The sequence below is a fragment of the Camellia sinensis genome, chromosome 5 (assembly GCF_055761805.1).
Source record: "Camellia sinensis isolate YWXY chromosome 5, ASM5576180v1, whole genome shotgun sequence".
Lineage (NCBI taxonomy): Eukaryota > Viridiplantae > Streptophyta > Magnoliopsida > Ericales > Theaceae > Camellia > Camellia sinensis.
Window position 1 is genome coordinate 176,420,392 of NC_138965.1, and position 20,098 is coordinate 176,440,489.

Genomic DNA, 20,098 nt, shown 5'->3' on the forward strand with positions numbered 1-20,098 from the left:
TTCTTTTCCCCCACACACCAACTCCCACGTGTGTGTGGGGGTGGTGGGAGTGGAAATCTGAGAGAGTCTGTATCGCCACTGTTATAAGTATGGGTGACTTGAAGCCCGATTTGCAAATATATGTATATTATTCTATATCATTTAACTTTGTTGTTTGAGATGAAAAATATTTTTACAAGTAAATTAGTTAAAAAAATTGAGCTCTTAACTTTGAGCATGCTATATATAGAAAAACTATCAATCTCAAGTAAAGATTGATCTTTTAACCTCTCGTATAGAAGTGAACAAGGCTGATCAATTGAACTAGTCTAATTAATTACATTAAATATGATAAGAAAATACTAAAATGATTAAACTATCAACATTATTTATATTTATATTGTGATACAAATGAATTTATCTTGTTAATTAATGAGTTATAAGATAGGTTTGAAATTATAGAATATTATCTTGTTTTTTATATATATAATATTATCTTGATATTTAGGGTTGGTTTGGGATGTTCTAAAAAAGTACACTTTTTGACTTATTGGCTTATATGAGTTGGGTTTGGGTTGAGTTTGATGTGATGTGTTAGAGAGATGATGTGATTTAAATAAGATGATGTGACTTAAATAGAATAGTGACTTTTTGACTTTTTGTATTATTTAGTTTATACCAAACCAACCCTTAATTTATGTCTAATCATCAGCAGAATTGGACAATGGGAGGGTTATGAGCCGATCCTTTTGGATCGGACTTAATTCCTATAAGGTCCTAACTCAAAAAGATTTAACACATCTTTCCATTTTACCCTTGACATTCAGCCCAAACAAAGAAATCACTCAACCGTTCTACTCTCTTTCTCTCTGTCACAACTGTTCGAATCTATCTCTCTTAATCGGCCACCGAAGACCACTTCTAACTGTCGACGACCATCATCGACCTCCCATGACTCTTTTGGCTTGCATCTTTGATTGCCAGCAGCCATTACTGACCTCCGAACTTTGACAATATTTTTTTGTGTGGCCAATTTCTATTTCCACCATGTCAATACCACCAGTACCTCTTCAAACAAGGTGGCAACAAGAGAAAAAGAGAAAAATAAGGATGAAGAAAATAAAGAAGAGAGATTAGGAATCCTTATCAGAAAATAATTCTTCACATTCGTAGTTTAACACAAAGAATCAAAGACAAATCTAGTAAAAAAATTTATGATTGACACATTCAGTAATAAATTTAACCACTGCTTTCTTGTTAAAAGTTACAAAATCTCATCATCATCCTCACAAATCAACACAAGATTCAAAGACATATTCAGTGATAAATTTATCATTGACTGTTTGTTCAAAAATTACAAAAAGAAAATCTTGTCATCATTGTCATAAATCAGCACAAGCTTATTCAAAGACATATTCAATGTTAAATTTATCACTGATAGACACATTCGCTGATAAATTTCTCACTGACTATTTGTTAAAAAATTATAAAAAGAAAATCTCGTCATCATCGCCACAAATCAACACAAAGATTTAAAGACATATTCAGTGATAAATTTATCACTAATAGACACATTCATATAAATTTATCGCTGACTGTTTGTTAAAAGATTATGAAAAGAAAATCTCGTCATCATCGTCACAAATCAACACAAAGAATCGAAGACATATTCAGTGATAAATTTATCACTGATAGACACATTCATTGATAAAATTCTTACTGATTGTTTGTTAAAAAATTACAAAAAGAAAATCTCATCATCATCGTAACAAATCAACACAAGATTCAAAGACATATATTAGTGTTAAATTTATCACTGATATATTAAACCCTTGTTTGCAACAGATTTGGTTTGAGAGAAATAAAGAGAGAGGAAGGGAGGGAGAGAGAGACGAGATTTGGAGAATCAATGCTGCTTGTAGTCGTTTAAAGTTGATTTCACAGTAGAAACAACTAGAGCAATGCAGATCTAGGATGGAGTATAGATCGGCGATCGCATAGTGTAGATCGGCAATGGTGAAAGTGGTTGGTAAACAATGGCGGTGAATCGGAGCGGGTGAAGTATAGATCAGTGACGACGGAGATAGTTGGTGAACGATAGTGGTGGTAGTGGCTAACGAAGGTGGTAGTGGTAAGTGACAGACGACAGTGGTGGTGCTGGGTGGATGGCTATGGCTATGGTAATGGTGATGGTATTTTCTAGAAAAAGATAGAGAGATATGGAGAGAGAGAGAGAGAGAGAGAAATAGAAAAGAAGGGTTTTGAAAAAATGATCAAGAGAGAGAGAAGTTAATAAAAATTGAGAAAATTAATGAGTAATAAATTCAATGAAAGTATCACAGGCAACTAAAGACTTAATAGTATATAAAAATATAAGTTAGGACCTAATAGGTAATACTAGAAAGAGGGACTACTCTTCTATTATTATGGGGCAAGCCCAACCCTTGATGTATGTCCACCAGTGCTCCAGAAGTTGGTTTGTGAAGATTAACTGGGCCAATAACACTTTGGTGGCAATGAGGACTAGTTTGTGTATATCGTCCATCTTCTCTCTCCAATTTTTTTAGCCCCAAACTTTGAACAAATACAATGTATATTGACCAGTAAAGAATACATTATCTTTGTTAAAAAAACAAATAATAATAAGATACACATTATCATGTGATATCAATAACAATCATAGTGTTATTTTCATATAATTAGATAAAATATGAACATAAGTATGATGGTCCATCATATAAATCAAATTACCGACGTTTTATTTGATTAAGTTTTTAGAATTTATTTTTTTATTTAAAGTAAATATAAACTAATTTGAGAAAAATAAATACGGAAAAACTATTTTTATGTCCAAAAAATGAAAGCCATAAGTGGTTTTTTTTTAAAAAAAAAAAAAACCCAGAAAAAATAGTTACTTTTTTTTTATCAACAAAAAAGAATTTTATTAATGAAATCAAGCCTACAAAGTATTTGAGTTACATCAATAAATGAAAAGAAATGCAAAAAGCATCACAGGAGTGCTTTAGGTGGATAGGGATTGTTCCATATCAGATCAGGAATGCTCAAAACAGGACCAGCAGTTGAAGCACAACAGATAGCAGATTTCACAGGGAAAAAAAATAAAAAATAATAAAAAATAAAAAATACAACTTAACCAAACAAGGTGAGAAGTACTGAAAAATTGGGCACCCGACCCCACCCAATACAAGGATGGATTTGAGAGCAATGCAAAGGAAAAATTACAATTCAGTTATAAGTGAAATAAATATTAATAAAAAAAAGTTAAGTGCATAGAAATAATTTCCATAGAGCTTGTTTGGGAAGTTGTTTTAGGCTAAAATAGTCATATAAGACAAAATAAGTTATTTTAATCAAATAGGACAAAATGTCACATTTAACCCATAATCATTTCATTTTTTTTTCTGACAAAAGTCAAAAAAATTAAAAAGTCTATCACAAACGAGTCTTTTTAGCCCCATGTTAAAATAGTTAAAAAGTCAACCCACATCTCAAACGAGTTCATAATTAATTATAGTTAAAAAGTCAACCCGCATTCCAAACGAGCTCATAATCAATTATAGATAAGACACAAATGGTGGTATTTATCTGCGTGTGACATACTCTTTGTATTTTGTTTGTGATTGATTCTGTGAGCCAATTTTATATGGGAGATTTGGTTAAAATTCTCTCATAATAAAATTTTAATACATTAAAGACAAGTAGAAAAGCTTTTTCTTAAAAAGTTCAACACATATCACTAATATTTTAAATTTTAAAATAATATAACTTTTGATCTAGATGTCGATTTTTAATAAAATTAATATTTTTATAATCCACTCACCAAGATCTATCAAATTAGATCGATGTTAATTATGAAATTCTTAAAAAATAAAAAATAAAAATACCGTTCAAATTAACGTAAACAGTAACATGTTACTCTGTTTGACAGTAAAATGTTATTTTGTCTCACAGTAATATCTGGTTATTCTGATTCACAGTAACATTTTACTGTTACAAAAAATAGAATATATATTAGATGAACTAGCCAAAAATACACACACACATTTTTAAACTTGTATAAAATAAAATAAAAGTGTTCATCGTCAAAAAAGTTTTGTGATATATGCATGGACAATATTGTTCAAGGAAAAAAAATTACTCTGTCCTTACTTAATTATGTGTCTCCTCTTTAGGGGGTTTATGAAACAAAGTAAATTATGTTGTCATTTTCACCAAACAAGGGTTCAATGGAGGAATTTTGACTAAATTTTTATTTTATATTTATAGCAAAGCTCAATATTTATTAAGGAGTGAGAGCCTTCTTAAGGTTTAACTTTATTTTCTTATACGTGAAAATAATCATACCCTCTATATATCTGTAATTATTTTTTTTAATCGCACGCACTAATTTGTAATTTTAGAAATTCATAGCAATCTCCCTCTTGGTTTTGGAGCAAATAAATATAAAAATGGTTGGGAAATAAAAATTTAAACTGAGCGGTGATGGCTGATAGAGAAATTCAGGCCTCGTTTGTCAACTATACATTTTAATCAAAAAGTTACTATAAGTTATCGCATCACTCTCTCTACTTTTTTGCACATCTTTTCATAAAAGTTAAAAAGTTATAAAAATAGCTTGTTCCCAAATGAAGGCATTTTCCATATAAACATGGGGTTAAAATATAAATATAAGGATAAATTATATAGTCTCTGTATTTTATTTTTTGTATCATTTTAGCTCTTGTAATTTTAATTAGTTTGATTTAGATCCTTAATTTTAAATTTTGTGTAATTTTAGTCCAATTAATAATGCTGATTAGGATTTTTGAAAGAAAATGGTCATTGAGTTAGTTGAAATTAATTCACCAAGTTAAGCAAGTTTATAATTTTACATATAAAAGTATAACACATGTCATTTATGTGTGCATTTTCCTATCAAAAAAATTAACAATTGCAATCAATTAAACCAAATTAAGACAAAATCATAAATTTAGAATCAAAATCAAGTCAAGTGAAATTACAAGTACTAAAATGACACAAGAACAAAAAATAAGAATAACTAGTGTAATTTATCCTAAATATAAATATAAATTGGCAGAGTAAGGATTGAAAAAAAAAAATTCAGAATAATGATAAAATTTATAAATTTTAATAATTAAAATCATAAACTTTTTCACATATAAATCATTATTTTTGAAAAATATAACTGATTTGTAATTTTTCTATACAAACTAGTGAGAACAGAGAGGTGAAGTGGGGAAGTGATGAAAGGGAAGCTCGTTTGGATGCTTGCAAGAAGATTCTAAAAATAAGAGAGAGAGAGAGAGAGAGAGAGAGAGAGAGAGAGAGGTAAGGCCTACAGGTTGGTGTGGCCCCAAACCATAGCCGCGTGACGACACAATTAGTCTCTGCCTGTGAGCTGCACAACAGCAACACCAGCATCTTCCTAAAATTCCATTCAATAATAATAATAATAATAATAATGTGAAACAAATTTAAATTTAGGGGTTGTTTGGGATGACCTAAATAAGTGTATTTTTTGCCTTTTTATGAAAATATGTGCAGAAAAGTAGAGAGGTGATGTGATGAAAAAAAAAGATAAAAAGATAAAAAGATGGATTATTTTGTAGTAGCCAAACTTGGCCTTAATATTTTTTCAGAGTAAAATTTTAAATACCTAAAATTACTGAACCCGAATCACCACTTCATTCAGTGCCACTTTAGTGTAAATTTACCAGTAAAAATATGAAATATATATATTTGTTACCCATATTATTTCATGATTTTATTTTATTTTTTTATGTATTTCATATTCCATATAATAAAATTATGTGTACTTTTACATAAATTATAATAATTCATTGATAATGAGACTGACCACACTATTACACATGAAAAATTATATAAGAGATTTTAGATGTCTTTTTCCTTTTTATAACTAGCTGTTTGAGCCAGTTTATACGCACAAAATTTTTCTTTCCTTTATGAATTTCTCCTAAAATTCAAGATCCAAATATTTTGGTCAGTATGTGATATATGGCAGCTCATAAGTCAAGAGAAAAATCAAGAATATATATATATAGAGAGAGAGAGAGAAAAGTATGTGCATAAATGGGTGGATGTGTATGTACATGACATTAAATCATTGTAGTAATTAATATTGCAACATCCGTTTTTATAAAATAATTTAATTTATTATTTATTTATTTTTAAAGAAGGAATAAAAGGTACTGCAGTAGTAGAGGAGAGGAGAAGCAAAAATAGGTCTACGGATTGAATGTCTCCTCTTCATCTCCAGCTTGTAGCTGTCACCTAATGACCCTTTGCTCCTTGCTTCTTTTCTTGTTTCTATTTAAAACTTGTTCATGTGACTAAGCTGAGCTGAAGTAGATTAATCATTCACACACCAACAGCTAGAATAGAATAGAATTTCATTTATTATCATCCATTTGCATGCTTTTCTGATAGGGTTAAGATTGGCAGGGAGGGCCTAGAATCTTTTTTCAAGGGGTTGAGTGAGCAGCAGTGATTTTGAACTGCAGATTTACTTCTGTTGAAGAAACCTTTAGCAGCAGCTGCCCCCATGGAATTGCTGAAACAAAACATGGCTGCTGTGGCATCCTCATCGGTGTCGTTCTTTGGTATAAGAGATGAAGATCAAATCCAGATGAAACAACAACTTCAACAACATTTCTCCATACCCACTTCTTCAACTACTCCTCCAACCACAGCACCACAAAAGAAAAGGAGAAATCTCCCAGGAACACCAAGCAAGTACCTTACCTCCTAGCTATTATTGCATATCTATTACATCATCATGTATTATGTGATGAAGTGAAAACCCTAGTTTTGAAAAAAAGGAAAATCACTCCTTTTGTTTTATGTTTTTAGTTTTTTCGACATACTTTGGATGGAGTTGATGGGGTTTTTTAATTTTATTTTAATGATTTTTTTCCCTCCTAATTAGTTCTTGAAATTATGGAACTTTTCCATTTAATTGTTTTTGTTGTTTGGCTTTTCTCATAACAGATCCAGACGCTGAGGTGATTGCACTATCTCCCAAGACCCTAATGGCAACAAACCGGTTCATTTGTGAGGTATGCAACAAAGGTTTCCAAAGGGAGCAAAACCTACAGCTCCACAGAAGAGGACACAACCTGCCTTGGAAGCTAAAGCAGAAGAATACAAAAGAGGTGGTGAAGAGGAAGGTGTATCTGTGTCCCGAGCCCACATGCGTCCACCATGATCCTTCAAGGGCTCTTGGTGATCTTACCGGCATCAAGAAGCACTACTTTAGAAAACACGGTGAGAAGAAGTACAAGTGTGAAAAGTGCTCAAAGAAATATGCAGTGCAATCTGATTGGAAAGCTCATTCAAAGACATGTGGTACCAGAGAATACAGATGCGACTGTGGTACTCTCTTCTCAAGGTAATCACCTATTCATTCTTTTCATTTCCCTGATATCATATGCACAATGGACCATCCATTATCTCATATATATGCCCATTCATGATTTACAAAGAAATCATGGGAAAAAATTGGTTTTGGTTTTGGTTTTGGTTTTGAGAGAGCAATCTTTTTAAGAGCCTGCTTGTGAATCATCTCCTTCCTCCTTCTCAATCCTTTAGGGAGTTCTGTATCAGTGTGAGAAAAGGCCATGGAAAAATCTTTTTCTTTTACTTGATTATTCTACTTCCTTCCCTTGCAATTCCCTCTCTTTGAGGGAACTGCATAGCAATGCTTGAGCAATATTGTATAATGGCATAGCATAAAAATAGGGTAATAATAAAATATATGTAAAATAATTTGAAAAACTGGTACTCATTCATTTCAAACCAATACATCCTGATTTGTTATTTCAAAATGTTACTACCATTTGCCAATTTTTTTTTTTTTTTTTTGCTCTAGGATATGGTAACTGGAAAAGGAAAGGATAAAAAAATAACTAAATAAATAAATAAAAGAATTGTAATTCAAATCTCCTCCTCGAAAACACCACCAGTCATCTTTTGCATTCACGTGCAGTGGATACAATGTGAGGAAGGAAGGATATGTTGTTACTTGGTTTGTTTGTTCTCATGTGAGTTGTATATCCTTACTTGCTGATTTTGTACTCTTATATTTTGGCTACATGTACTCAGTGCTGTGCCCTTGCAGGCTCTCCTTTCATGAAAATGTTAGTGTTATGGGACCAGTTTACTCTCTCTCTCTCTCTCTCTCGCATCAGTAACTGGTTAATTCTTCACATGTAATTGGCAAGATCTGCAGTCATTTGAACACAAAACATTCTCATGGCTATCAAGGGTTTCTTAACAAGTAATCATTTGAGGGTAACTTTTTCAACTCATTTGGTTGAGGAAAAACATTAAAATGTAGTTCTTAATTTTGTTCATTTACTGAGGAGTCAGTCCTAGTCCTGGTAATGGTATACAAATTTGTGTTATCCCTTTCTTTTACTTGCAAACCGCAATGCTCCAGTAAAGTTACACCGTGCAGTTTTGGTTTTTCTTTTTATTTTCCTTTTCTTTTCTTTTTTTTTTAATTTTAATTTTGCTATTTCTTGCATTTTTGAAATAAATATTTGACATCCATTTTACCCAACAACACAGTGGGGCCTTTTGTTTACTCTGTTATTTTCTCCTAGTCCCTTCCACTATTGCTGAAGAGCTGTGCATTCCACCCTAAACTCTCTCGTGTTGTGAGTACTTTTAGCTCTCCTAATAATGGAATTTTATCTGCCAAGTTTTTCTTCTTATGTTTGCTTCATTTGTGACTATTTGCATTTCTTTCGAATCTTGCTCTATATAATTGTTGCATGCAAACTTGAAATCATGAGTAATTTTTACATGAAATAACTATTAACTAATCAAATTGAGTTGTTTTGTACACCTGGAATGAGTCGCTATTATATCTCTATTTCATCTAAACATGTGTGCACTTTGTTGGATGAATGATATCATTTAAAAAATGATAATGATTTCAGTACATACATTGTAATAGCAAGTTACTTTTGACTTTGGATTCCATTTTCACTCTTACTAATCTCATACTTCATTTCCTGTCCTATTCCATGTGTGTATTGTCCATATAACCGTCTAATGACCTAATGGTATAATTCATTTCATGTCCTATTCTTTCTTTGTTAAAAAAATTTCGTCCATGTGTTTTCTATGTTCAGTTCTGTGTTTGATTTTTGTATTCCATAACAATTTGTTGCAGGCGCGACAGTTTCATTACACACAGAGCCTTCTGTGATGCATTAGCTCAGGAAACTGCAAGGCACCCATCAAGCTTAAGCACCATTGGCAGCCATCTATATGGAAGTAACAACATGAGCTTGGGTTTATCTCAAGTGGGCTCCCAAGTTTCATCATTACAAAGTCACCACCACCACCCTTCTACCAACCTCTTAAGGTTTGGCACTGCTGACAGTGCAGCTGTGGGAGCGAAATACGAACAAATTATCCCTCCAAATCCCTCTTCCTTAAACCATCCTTTGCAATCAATGCCTTCACATGCATTATTCATACCAGACTCAAACCAAGGCTATCAAGAACAACAGCAACAACACCAGCATGGTTTAGTGCCAAACAAATCATTTATTGGTTTGATGCAACTTCCTGATCTTCAAACCAACACTAATAACTCTTCTTCTGCAGCTGCCAATCTCATTAACCCTGGCTTCTTTTCTGGTAGTTGTACCACCACCACCAGTACCATGAACAATTTTAACAGTGCCACTGAGAACCACAACAACACCCATCTCTTGTCCCCGGATTTCTTAATGCCTGATCATCAGTTCAAGAATGGGAGTGGTGGTTCACTCTTTCATGGCAACAACATGAGTGACAGTGTTGGTAATTCTGGTCTCTCTTCTCTCTATAATAACACTTCACCGCAACACGAAAGCCTCCCACCAGCTATGTCTGCTACCGCATTGCTTCAAAAAGCTGCCCAAATGGGTTCAACTACAAGCACAAATAATGGTGCTTCTTTACTAAAAGGTTTAGCAAACTCTTCTTCAACAACTGGTGCTGAATCTGAGAGACAACTTGTGTCCCTCAACTTCCGTGGCAACAATAAAAGAGGGGGAAATGAACACCGACTTCAAGGACTAATGAATTCTCTTGCCAATGCCACTTCTTCTGCTCCAATGTTTTGTAGTGGAAGTACTGAAGGAGACAACAGCTATATCAGATTCGACGGAAGTGAAAATACATTTGAACAACAACATAATAGCGTGAATTTTGGTCACATGGACGAGTCTAAGTTGCACCAAAATTTCACATTAAGTATTGGAGGGTCTAACAGAATGACACTGGATTTTCTGGGTCTCGGAGGAGGGATGGTAAGAAACATGGGTGGTGGTACTGGTGCTGGTGGGTTCTCACAGACAGAACAACAACATGGTGTCGACATAAGTTCTTTCGATCCCAAAATCAATTCAGCACAAGCAAGCCATGTATTTGGTGCTCCCTAGACGCTGCGAAGATGAGAGAGCCTGTAAAAGAGAATATGGAAAGTTTAAGTAAACTAGGATGCTTGAGCATGTACTGAAATTATTTATTTTGTTATAAAAATGTACTATAATCTCATCTGATTTTTGTTGTATTTTTTTTTTTCTATAGATTAAATTTGCTTAAATATAAGGGAGTTAATAGTTCAATGACTAAAACTCGATCTACAAATCTTGAGATTGTAGGTTCCAATTTGTGCAAATTATGGTAAATATGTTAATTAATTATGTGTACTTCAATTTAAATCTCCTGGCCCAATCTAGTGGGACTAACTGACCTTGAAGAGTGCCATTCACACTCCCTTTCTTTATAGTAACATTATTAAATTTTGTTATTTGAGTATATATTGAGAATGGTGTCCTATGTAATTTTAAGTAGTGAATAACATCCAAATTTCAGGAGAACTCAATTAAAATTTTAAAGTTTCTTACCTATCTTTCAGGGCAATGACCACATTGCATAGTAACAGATCTGTCTTTCTTTCTTTCTTTCTTTATCCTCATCTTTTTCTTTTTCTTTTTTTTGGGACAAAAAAGGACGTAGGTCATGTTCAATAGAGACTTGTCAATTGGAAAGATAGATACTGATCATATTCTAACAAACTAGACAACTGAGAATTTTATATTCTTTTATATATAGTATATACAACTAATTTGAGTAGGTAAGAGAAGAAGTGATATATATTATTCTTTGGTTACTTTATGACTCCCAAAGAATTTGTTTGCCTACCTAATAATACCTAACCATTAACTTGCACTAAATAATTTAGTAACATAAAAAAATGCTGATTTTCAGGGTCCCTTGTTGACATTCCTTCAAACTTTTCGCACTCATCATTCCTTTCTAATGTGATATATGATCACTACGTTGACCTCTATTACCACTTCATTCTCCCAATGTTTTCTTTTTCTTTATCAGGGGCAAAAAAAAAAAAGGAAGAAAAAAAAAAACCCGTTTATTAATGAATCAAAAGAATTAGGTCAATAAGGATAAAGAAGTGCAAAAAAATTGCATCATAACTATGTTCTACAAAATTCATGTGCAAAACACTTCCATCCAAAACAGAAGGCTGGCAAGAAATCAATGTGACAATGTCTCTCCTTTTATTTCTTTAAAAATATGATTTACTTCAGTATATACGTACAAAAAATGTTATGGTGTGCACCTTTTTAAGAGTGTATATCATATCATATGTACCGTATTATAAAATGTGTAATTTTACCATTAAATTTTGTAATATCAATCATAAAATGTATAATTTCACCACAAATTAACTTAACAAAATATCTAAAATTTTAGTAATACCTATTACACTAATATGGGGTTAACAAATAAGATAGTACATGTAATATGTTATAGCAATAATGTGGTAAAAATAACATTATTGTTTGGGTAAGTTATAGTATTGGTCTCTCTAATTTGAGTAAAATTTCACTTTGATTCTCGTAGTTTTAATTTGAATAATTTACTTCTTATACTTTTAATTTTGTTGTAATATGATTTCAGGCATTATTAACATTTTGAAAGGAAAAAAATCATTTGCAAAATTAAAAGAATCAAAGTAAAATTCAAAACAAACTGTAAAGACTATTGATACAATAAATATATTATACTGGTGGTTCCTATAATTTATTTTGAATTATACTTTGATCTATCTAATTTTGTACATAATTTTTTCTTCAAATTCTAATTGTAAGTGATAAAAATATTGCATTGTAAAAAAGTTAAAAATATAAAAGTCTAATCATTCAAAATCAAATTTCAAATACTAAAATAACATTTCATCTAAAGTACTGTAATTTAACTTTCATATAGTTTAGGCAAAAGAAAATGAAACGCATGTTAGCAAGCGAACGTCTCGTACCTAAGGGGAAATTATTAATTGATATTGAAATACGTGATATTTCAATATCATCGTGATTAGTAGAAGGGTGAGACTTAAAAACTTGTATTAGATAATTAATGAATATAAAGAATATTATAAATTATAATTGGTGAGAGATATAACCACATAACATCACTTTGCTTGTTTTTGGTTTTTTAAAAATACCTTTCAGAAAATTTTACTTTCTTATTTTTTGTATATTTTTTTTGTTTTTATTGAATTTTTTTAACATTTTAAGCAATTTTTTTAATTTTTAGATACACCTAACATAAATACATACAAAAAGTATAATTTTTGTGAAAAAAATAATTTAAAATTCACTAAATACCAAAAATATAAAAAAATGAAAATTCAGTATATTTTTCATCTTTTTATGTATTTATTAATTTTTAAAATATTTTTTCACAAATTTTTTACTTTTTAAATACATTTAAATAAGGTACATCTAAAAAAATTTTAAAAAAAATACTTAAAATTTTAAAAATATTCACTAAAAATAAAAAAATACAAATTCAATTTTCAAAAAATTTAATCCAAAAAATTCAAACCAAACGCCCACTAATTTTTCGGACCTACGGGACTGATAGTACTCGTTAGGGCAATTATTAAAAGGACAGTTTCTCCACGTGGCAGTTTTGTCGTTACCTTTGTCTCTCTTTTAAAGTTTCTAATCCGTGACTGTGAAAGTGCCAAGAAAATTTTTTTATGTTTAACTTATTTTCGCACTCCTATTTTTCATATTCTGTTATATTTTAATTTTTAGATTTTATTTTAGACTTAAAATGATAATTTAAATTATTCATCTCGTAATCTCAATAATTTAAATAAGTTATGTAAAAAAATTAGTTTCATCAGACATCATTAGATATATGAATAAATTATATATTGTTTTTTAAAAATGTAAACTTAAACCTTTAAAATAAAAAATAATTTATTTATGTATTCATCAATATCCGATGAAACTAGTTTTTTGCGCAGACAATCTTCATTGTGAGATTTACAATATGAACAATTTAAATTATTATTGTGAGTTTAGAATGGAACTCAAAAAATGAAGTATGGAAAAAAGAAAATATTTGAGACTCCTTTTAGGGATGACATCCATACTCCCAAAGTGATCTTGGCCCTCCATGTATATGTAAATCATGAATAGTTTAAATTTATGAAAGTCTTGTAGAGATAGAGGTCTCAATCATTACTCTATGGAAAAATATAGAGGATAAAAGTACAGAGGGAAACCATTCCCATCTTTAACCCCGTAATTTGATATCATTGGAGGTAAAATTGAAAGGCTAAATTAGGGGATGATTATGTTTTAAAAAAAAATTTCTACCATACACTTGTGTATATCATATCCTAGAGGAAAAAATCTATACTTTAGACATACTTTAAAAGGTGTATTTATAATTATTTTTTTTGTGACATCTCCATATATCTTATAGTTATTATCAATGTTTTAAAAATCATATTGGATCGATTGGTTGAATCATCGACTGATCCAGGTTAATCAACCCTCAAACCCGTTCTTCTAAATCCAGCCAACCACGAAGCTAGCTTTATAATTATGCAGTACATATGAGAAGTTTAATATTTATATAATTTCTATTTTTTTTTCATTTTCAAATGCATAAATATTTAAAATATTAAATTTTAAATAAATTAAATATATAAATATGAATTTAAAATTTTATATATTTTTAAAATTATTTGTGACGTAATTATGACATCACAATTCTACTCGACGATTAAACCAATGACCCGTCTACCCAATTTTTTTTTCGATTTGCTTACCGATCCAAATTTTAAAACATTAATTATAATTGACGGTTTGTGTATGTATTTATATATTTTTGTATTTAGCATTTTTTTTTAGTAAATTACAATATGTCTTTTAAATTATGATTCATTTGTATTTTGTCCCCTTTAGCATCAAACTTAGCAAGTAATCCTCTCGAATTATTATCTTGTTTACTATTAACATGTTTTGTTAGGATTCTATTAGAGTTTAAACATAATTAAGTTATGTGTTGAGCACATGACACACTTATTAATTTTTTGGGACAATGCTACCCGTTTTTGATTTTATCATTACAATAATACTTTTATTTGATGATTTCATATATACTTTGTCTCTCGTATCTTAATGATAAAATACAAATGGAATAACCAGATAAAGACATTATTGTACTAAAAAATAAATTAATGTATCATGTGATTTGCGTATGATCTACTTTTGTGTAAATTCTTAAAAGAATTTTAACAAAAGGGTTGATTGTAACAATATGATATTTTGAGGTGATAAATTGCTGAGTTTTGAAATTCAAGTACAAAATATAAATCAGCTTGTTTAGTTTTAGGATACATAATTTATTTTTCAAAAAATTCAAGTTTTTTATTTTTCGTATTTTTTTGTTTGTACTGAATTTTTTTAATATTTTAACATTTTTTTTAATTTTTGGATACACCTAACATAAATACACTTAAAATGTATAATATTTGTGAAAAAAATCTTTAAAAAAATCACTAAATATCAAAAATACAAAAAAAAAAAAAAAGAAATATGAGAATTCAATACATTTTTGAATTCTTGTGTATTTATTGATTTTTTACAAATATTTTACTCTTTAGATACATCTAAGTATGGTGCATCCAAAAAAAAAATTGTTTAAAATTTTAAAAATATTCACTAAAAATAAAAAACAAGAAAAATAAAAAAATTAATTTTCAAAAAATTAAATACAAAAAATTAAAACCAAATATAGTGAGTGGATCATTGTTTATGAAAATTTACTATAATTTACTTTTGAGTAATATTATATGCACCAATTAATACACTAACTAGTATATCCATTGATGATGTGACATAATTTAAGATATTTTGGGTATGAATAATGCTATATGCACCAATTAGTATACTAATTAGTGTACCAATTGATGATGTGATATAATTTAAGAGGTTTTTGGTATTTGTAATGTGATTAATAAGTGGAGTCAATAATAATGTCATAACTGGTGTTAGTACATTACTTAGTACACTAATTGGTATATGTAGCACCGTCGTTTTGGTATTTGTAATTTGTACAATGAGTGAGATCAATCATAAGGTGATAGTTAGTATTGGTACACTAGTTAGTATACTAATTAATGCATGTAAGACCACTATTCACCTTTTGTTTGAGGGGGGAGGGGGTAAATGTACATTAACAGGTTGTTTGGAATGACCTAAATAAGTGTAATTTTTGTCTTTTTACGAAAAGATGTCCAGAAAAGTAGAGAGGTGATGTGATGAAAAAAAAATAAAAAGATAAAAAGTGTGTACTTATTTTGGGTAACCAAACTTGGCCTAAAGTCAAACAATTGGGATCATAAAATTCCCATTAATACGATGCGTGATAAATACTGTGAATACACTCATTCCTTTTCCAATTAATATTTGTTTAATTTTAAGAATTTAATATGTAATTTTCTCAGCTTTTTAATGTTGATTAACATGAGTCATGTTGGCTACTTGATCAAATTAATTAGTAGTCGAATATGATACCCAATGAATCAAGACAACCTAAACATGACAAAAAAAAGGTTCCGGGGTTGCCATCTTCAAATCAATACTAGTAACTGAGACAATGTTAGTTTATCAGAAACAAAAACTAATATATAAACTTGGTGGTTTACTTTTTTTAATCACAATTAAGATTTTTTTTTTTTTTTTTTTTATTATGCTGTCATATCTTGTTTTTCTGGTTACAACATTTCTAGTTGTTTAATAAATGGCTAGTTGTTGGTATATCTTAACAATGAATCTTATCAATAATAATAATTAATATACTAACGGATGATAAGATATAATTTTAGAGATTTTAAATTTTTATAATTTGTATAATGGGTGTAGTCATAGTTTTAAAATGACAATGTCATAACTATGTTGGTACACTAACTAGTATACTAATTGATACGTGCAGCACCATCAATAATAATAATCAGGATATTTCGCTTAGTGATTATGTAACACTACTTTGTAGTGTGAGATTGTAAGTTAAACTTCTATTGGCGGTTTATTTCAAATTACACTGACTTCTCTTGAGATTTGGAGAAAATATAACAAGTTTTATAGTTTGGCATAATTATATTGACATTCTTTTAGTAAGGTTAAAGAGACAAAACTAATACAAATAGTATAAAGACACAAAAATACACAAAGTAAAATATATTTTTCAATGTATAACACTATTTTTTTCATTCATACAAATAACAAATTTCAAATAAAAAGAAAATTAGGTATTATATAAATTAAAACTTTAAAAAAACTCAATTATAATTATGAAAAAACTTAAACTTATTATATTTCCTTCAATAACAAGGAGGTTCAATATAATTAACCCTATAATTTACTTTATTACCTTTCCGCCTTGTCACAATTCCTATCCATCACATCTTTGCAAGGTTTATTTCCAGACTTTACGGATCCATACAAATTGAAAAGCGTCCAATAATCTCCTTTAAATTCATATACTTTTATTATTATTATGGGTTTTTATTTTTTAGGTCCCTTATTAGTATGGGTGAACAGCGGATATGTCGATTTGTCTAAACTGATTGAATCAAACCGATTTTTCACATTTTGGACATGCACGTGTGTTAAACCCACAGTGGTGTGTGTGTAAATTAAATGTATAAATTAAATAAACAATAAAATAAAATAATTCAGAAAATAATTATATAAATTATTCCCCGAATTAAATGCTTATAGGAATTAATGTCGAGACTTGTGTTGGACACAATCTCCTTAAAGTAGATTTCGCCTTCGCTTCGGTGCTTCGAGTTTTACCGGCGTCTACTTCCCAATATGCAACGACTAACACTTGATTTTACAGTACTATAAAATCAAGTCTGGCGAACCAAACAATACTATAACTCTTTCTCTTTCTTTTCTTAAAAATAAATGCAGAAACAGACGCAAGAGCAACCGAGGACGAACAAAAGAAGAAAGGGAAGAAGTCTGGAAATTTTTCGGATTGAAAATAAATTGCTGGAGCAGACTTTATATAGGCAGATTGGTGACTGTTTGAACAGGTAAAAAACTTGTTCGGACAGATTGAACAGGCACCAACAGATTTGAATCTGTTTGGAACATATTCAATTTTGAATTCAACAGATCTGAACCTGTGTTGAACCCTTTGAATTGTTCTGGTGGGTTAAACCTATTAGGGACCTATTTGGGTGAAGAAAAAATTCTAGACCAATTTATTTTGAATTTTGAAACCAAAATTAAAAATACAAAATAAAATACAAAAGTTTTTTGCCCAAAAAGATAAGTATTGGGCCGGACAAGCCCAACCTCACACCCACGCCCAAGTCTGACCGGATGGACGGCGGTGGTAGCGTGCGCGTGTGGTTTTAATTTTGGGTCCAATGGGTCTAGCTCACTTCACCTATAACCTCACCATTCCACAAACTTGGGTACTCCTTGGGGCCCATCCCAAGTATCCCAAACTAAGGTATATAAACCCATTCAAAACCTCAAGCCTTTCAAATGTGGGATAAGCACATTTCACAAATATGTAGGAAACCCACCAAAACTAGTTCCACGAATCCGAAAATGCGCATTGAATTCTCACTTATCCGGAAATGGTTTTGACCAACCAAATACATGAAATTATTCACTACGCGACATTAAACATGAACCTAATTAGAAACGTTAAGAATAACGCTTGGGTCCCACCTTAATTAATGTTCAAAGTTAGCAAAAAATAAGGTAATACAAAAGCCATTTTCCAACAATCCTCCACATGAATGGAATTCACGAGAACGGATATGCAACAAGATACAGACAAAGAAAGAGTATATTAAGAAGATACACCACATCGAGATAGGTAGCTTTTGGTTTTGAACCTCCTCTAGTGAAAGCCTATCAGACTTACTAGCTAACTAGTGGACGCGATGTCTTGAACTGTTCAGCTGTTTGTATAAGCCAAGACAATAAGCTACACATAGTGTATCCGCAGACACAGTTTGGTTCTTACGGTTGTGTTCATTTTGGCCCTAAACAACGCCTAGTAATTCATGAGTACTCTAGAGAATTTAACCTTCTCAATTCTCACAGAACTGGCCCAGTTCACACTTATATAGGTGACTTTTTATTAAGAGTATCCTGCTATACCCCACTTGGATGTCCAAGCTATAAGAATCATTAAAAGCAAAGCTTATCCTACTAACGCTGCAGGTATCACTCTTCTTATCATAGAAATGGGAAGGAGTAAACCTCCTTAGTGATACATGAAGTCATCAATAATTCGGTTGTTCCTTTGAACCTAGATCTTGGGATCTCAAATCAATTAGGTTGGGTTGCCATTATGGCGACTTTTAAGTAATAGGCTTTAATCTCATTCCCCTCGATAAAATAGTACACTTGATTTTTTGCTAGCCCTTTAGTCAATGAATCTGCAATATTCTCCTTTAACTTTACATATTCTATGGAAATTATTCCATGTGAGAGCAAATGCCTAACAGTATTACGTCTTCGATGAATGTGTCGAGACTTACCGTTATACATATGATTCTGTGCCCGTCCTATTGCTCATTTACTATCACAGTGAATACATATAGTTGGCACAAGTTTAGGCCACATTGGAATGTCTTATAAGAAATTAGGAAACCATTCTGTTTCTTCTCCTGTTTTATCTAATGCGATAAACTCAAATTCTATTATCAACCTTGCTATGCATGTCTGCTTGGAGGATTTTCAAGACACTGCAGCACCTTCTAGGGTAAAGACATATCCACTAGTGGATTTTGAGTCTTTAGTATCCGATATTCAATTTGCATCACTGTACCCCTCGAGTACTGTTGGATATTTGGTATAATAAAGGCCATAATTCTAGGTATGTCTTAGATACCTAAGTACCCTAATTATCGTTTTTCAATGATCAGACCCTGGATTACTTGTGTACCTACTCAATTAGCTTACAGTATAGGCTATATCTGGCCTAGTACAATTCATTAAGTACATCAAGCTTCCGATTATCTGAGAGTACTCCAATTGTGATATGTCTGCACCTATATTTCTTGACAAATGAAGACTAATGTCAACAGGTGTTTTAGCAGGACGGTCGTCATGCTTTTCGAATTTCTCTAGAATCTTCTCAACATAGTGAGACTGAGAAAAAGCCTATCCTTCAGATGTTCTAGTAATTTTTATTCCTAGAATTACATTTGTTACTCTCAAATCTTTCATGTCAAACTTTTTGTTCAACATTTTCTTTGTAGATTTAATCATGTCATTATTACTTCCAATAATGAGCATGTCATTCACATAAAGACAAACTATGAAATAGCCTTTGTCTGTGCTTTTAATATAGACGCATTTGTCACATTCGTGTATCTTAAAACCATCTAAAAGTATAGCATGATCAAATTTTTCATGCCATTGTTTCGGAGCTTGTTTCAATCCATAAAGGGATTTGACAAGTTTACAAACATTTTTCTCTTGGCCGGGAACTTGAAACCCTTCTGGTTGTTCCATATAGATTTCCTCATCTAACTCGCCATTCAAAAAAGTTATTTTAACATCCATTTGATGTATTTCCAGATTATACAAAGCTGTAATCGCAATCAACATGCGAATGGATGTTATTCTTGTCACTGGTGAATAGGTGTCAAAATAATCAAGGCCTTCATTATGCTCGTATCCCTTAACAACAAGCCTAATCTTGTATTTAT

The 20,098-nt window shown here is 30.9% G+C and overlaps 1 protein-coding gene across 1 annotated transcript; it reads left to right on the forward strand.

Annotated features, from left to right (window-relative positions):
- Positions 1–6,049: 6,049 nt before the first annotated feature.
- LOC114281597 (protein indeterminate-domain 4, chloroplastic) lies at positions 6,050–10,655 on the forward strand. The gene is made up of 3 exons (XM_028224142.2): positions 6,050–6,749; positions 7,009–7,408; positions 9,200–10,655. The coding sequence occupies exons 1-3, from the start codon at positions 6,563–6,565 to the stop codon at positions 10,458–10,460; spliced, it is 1,848 nt and encodes a 615-aa protein (XP_028079943.1). The 5' UTR covers positions 6,050–6,562; the 3' UTR covers positions 10,461–10,655.
- Positions 10,656–20,098: the final 9,443 nt, after the last annotated feature.

Coding starts and splice junctions, on each gene's coding strand:
- LOC114281597 (XM_028224142.2), top strand. CDS start 6,563: ATGGAATTGCTGAAACAAAACATGGCTGCTGTGGCATCCTCATCGGTG. Junction 6,750..7,008: donor AAATCTCCCAGGAACACCAA/GCAAGTACCTTA, acceptor TTCTCATAACAG/ATCCAGACGCTGAGGTGATT. Junction 7,409..9,199: donor TGTGGTACTCTCTTCTCAAG/GTAATCACCTAT, acceptor AATTTGTTGCAG/GCGCGACAGTTTCATTACAC.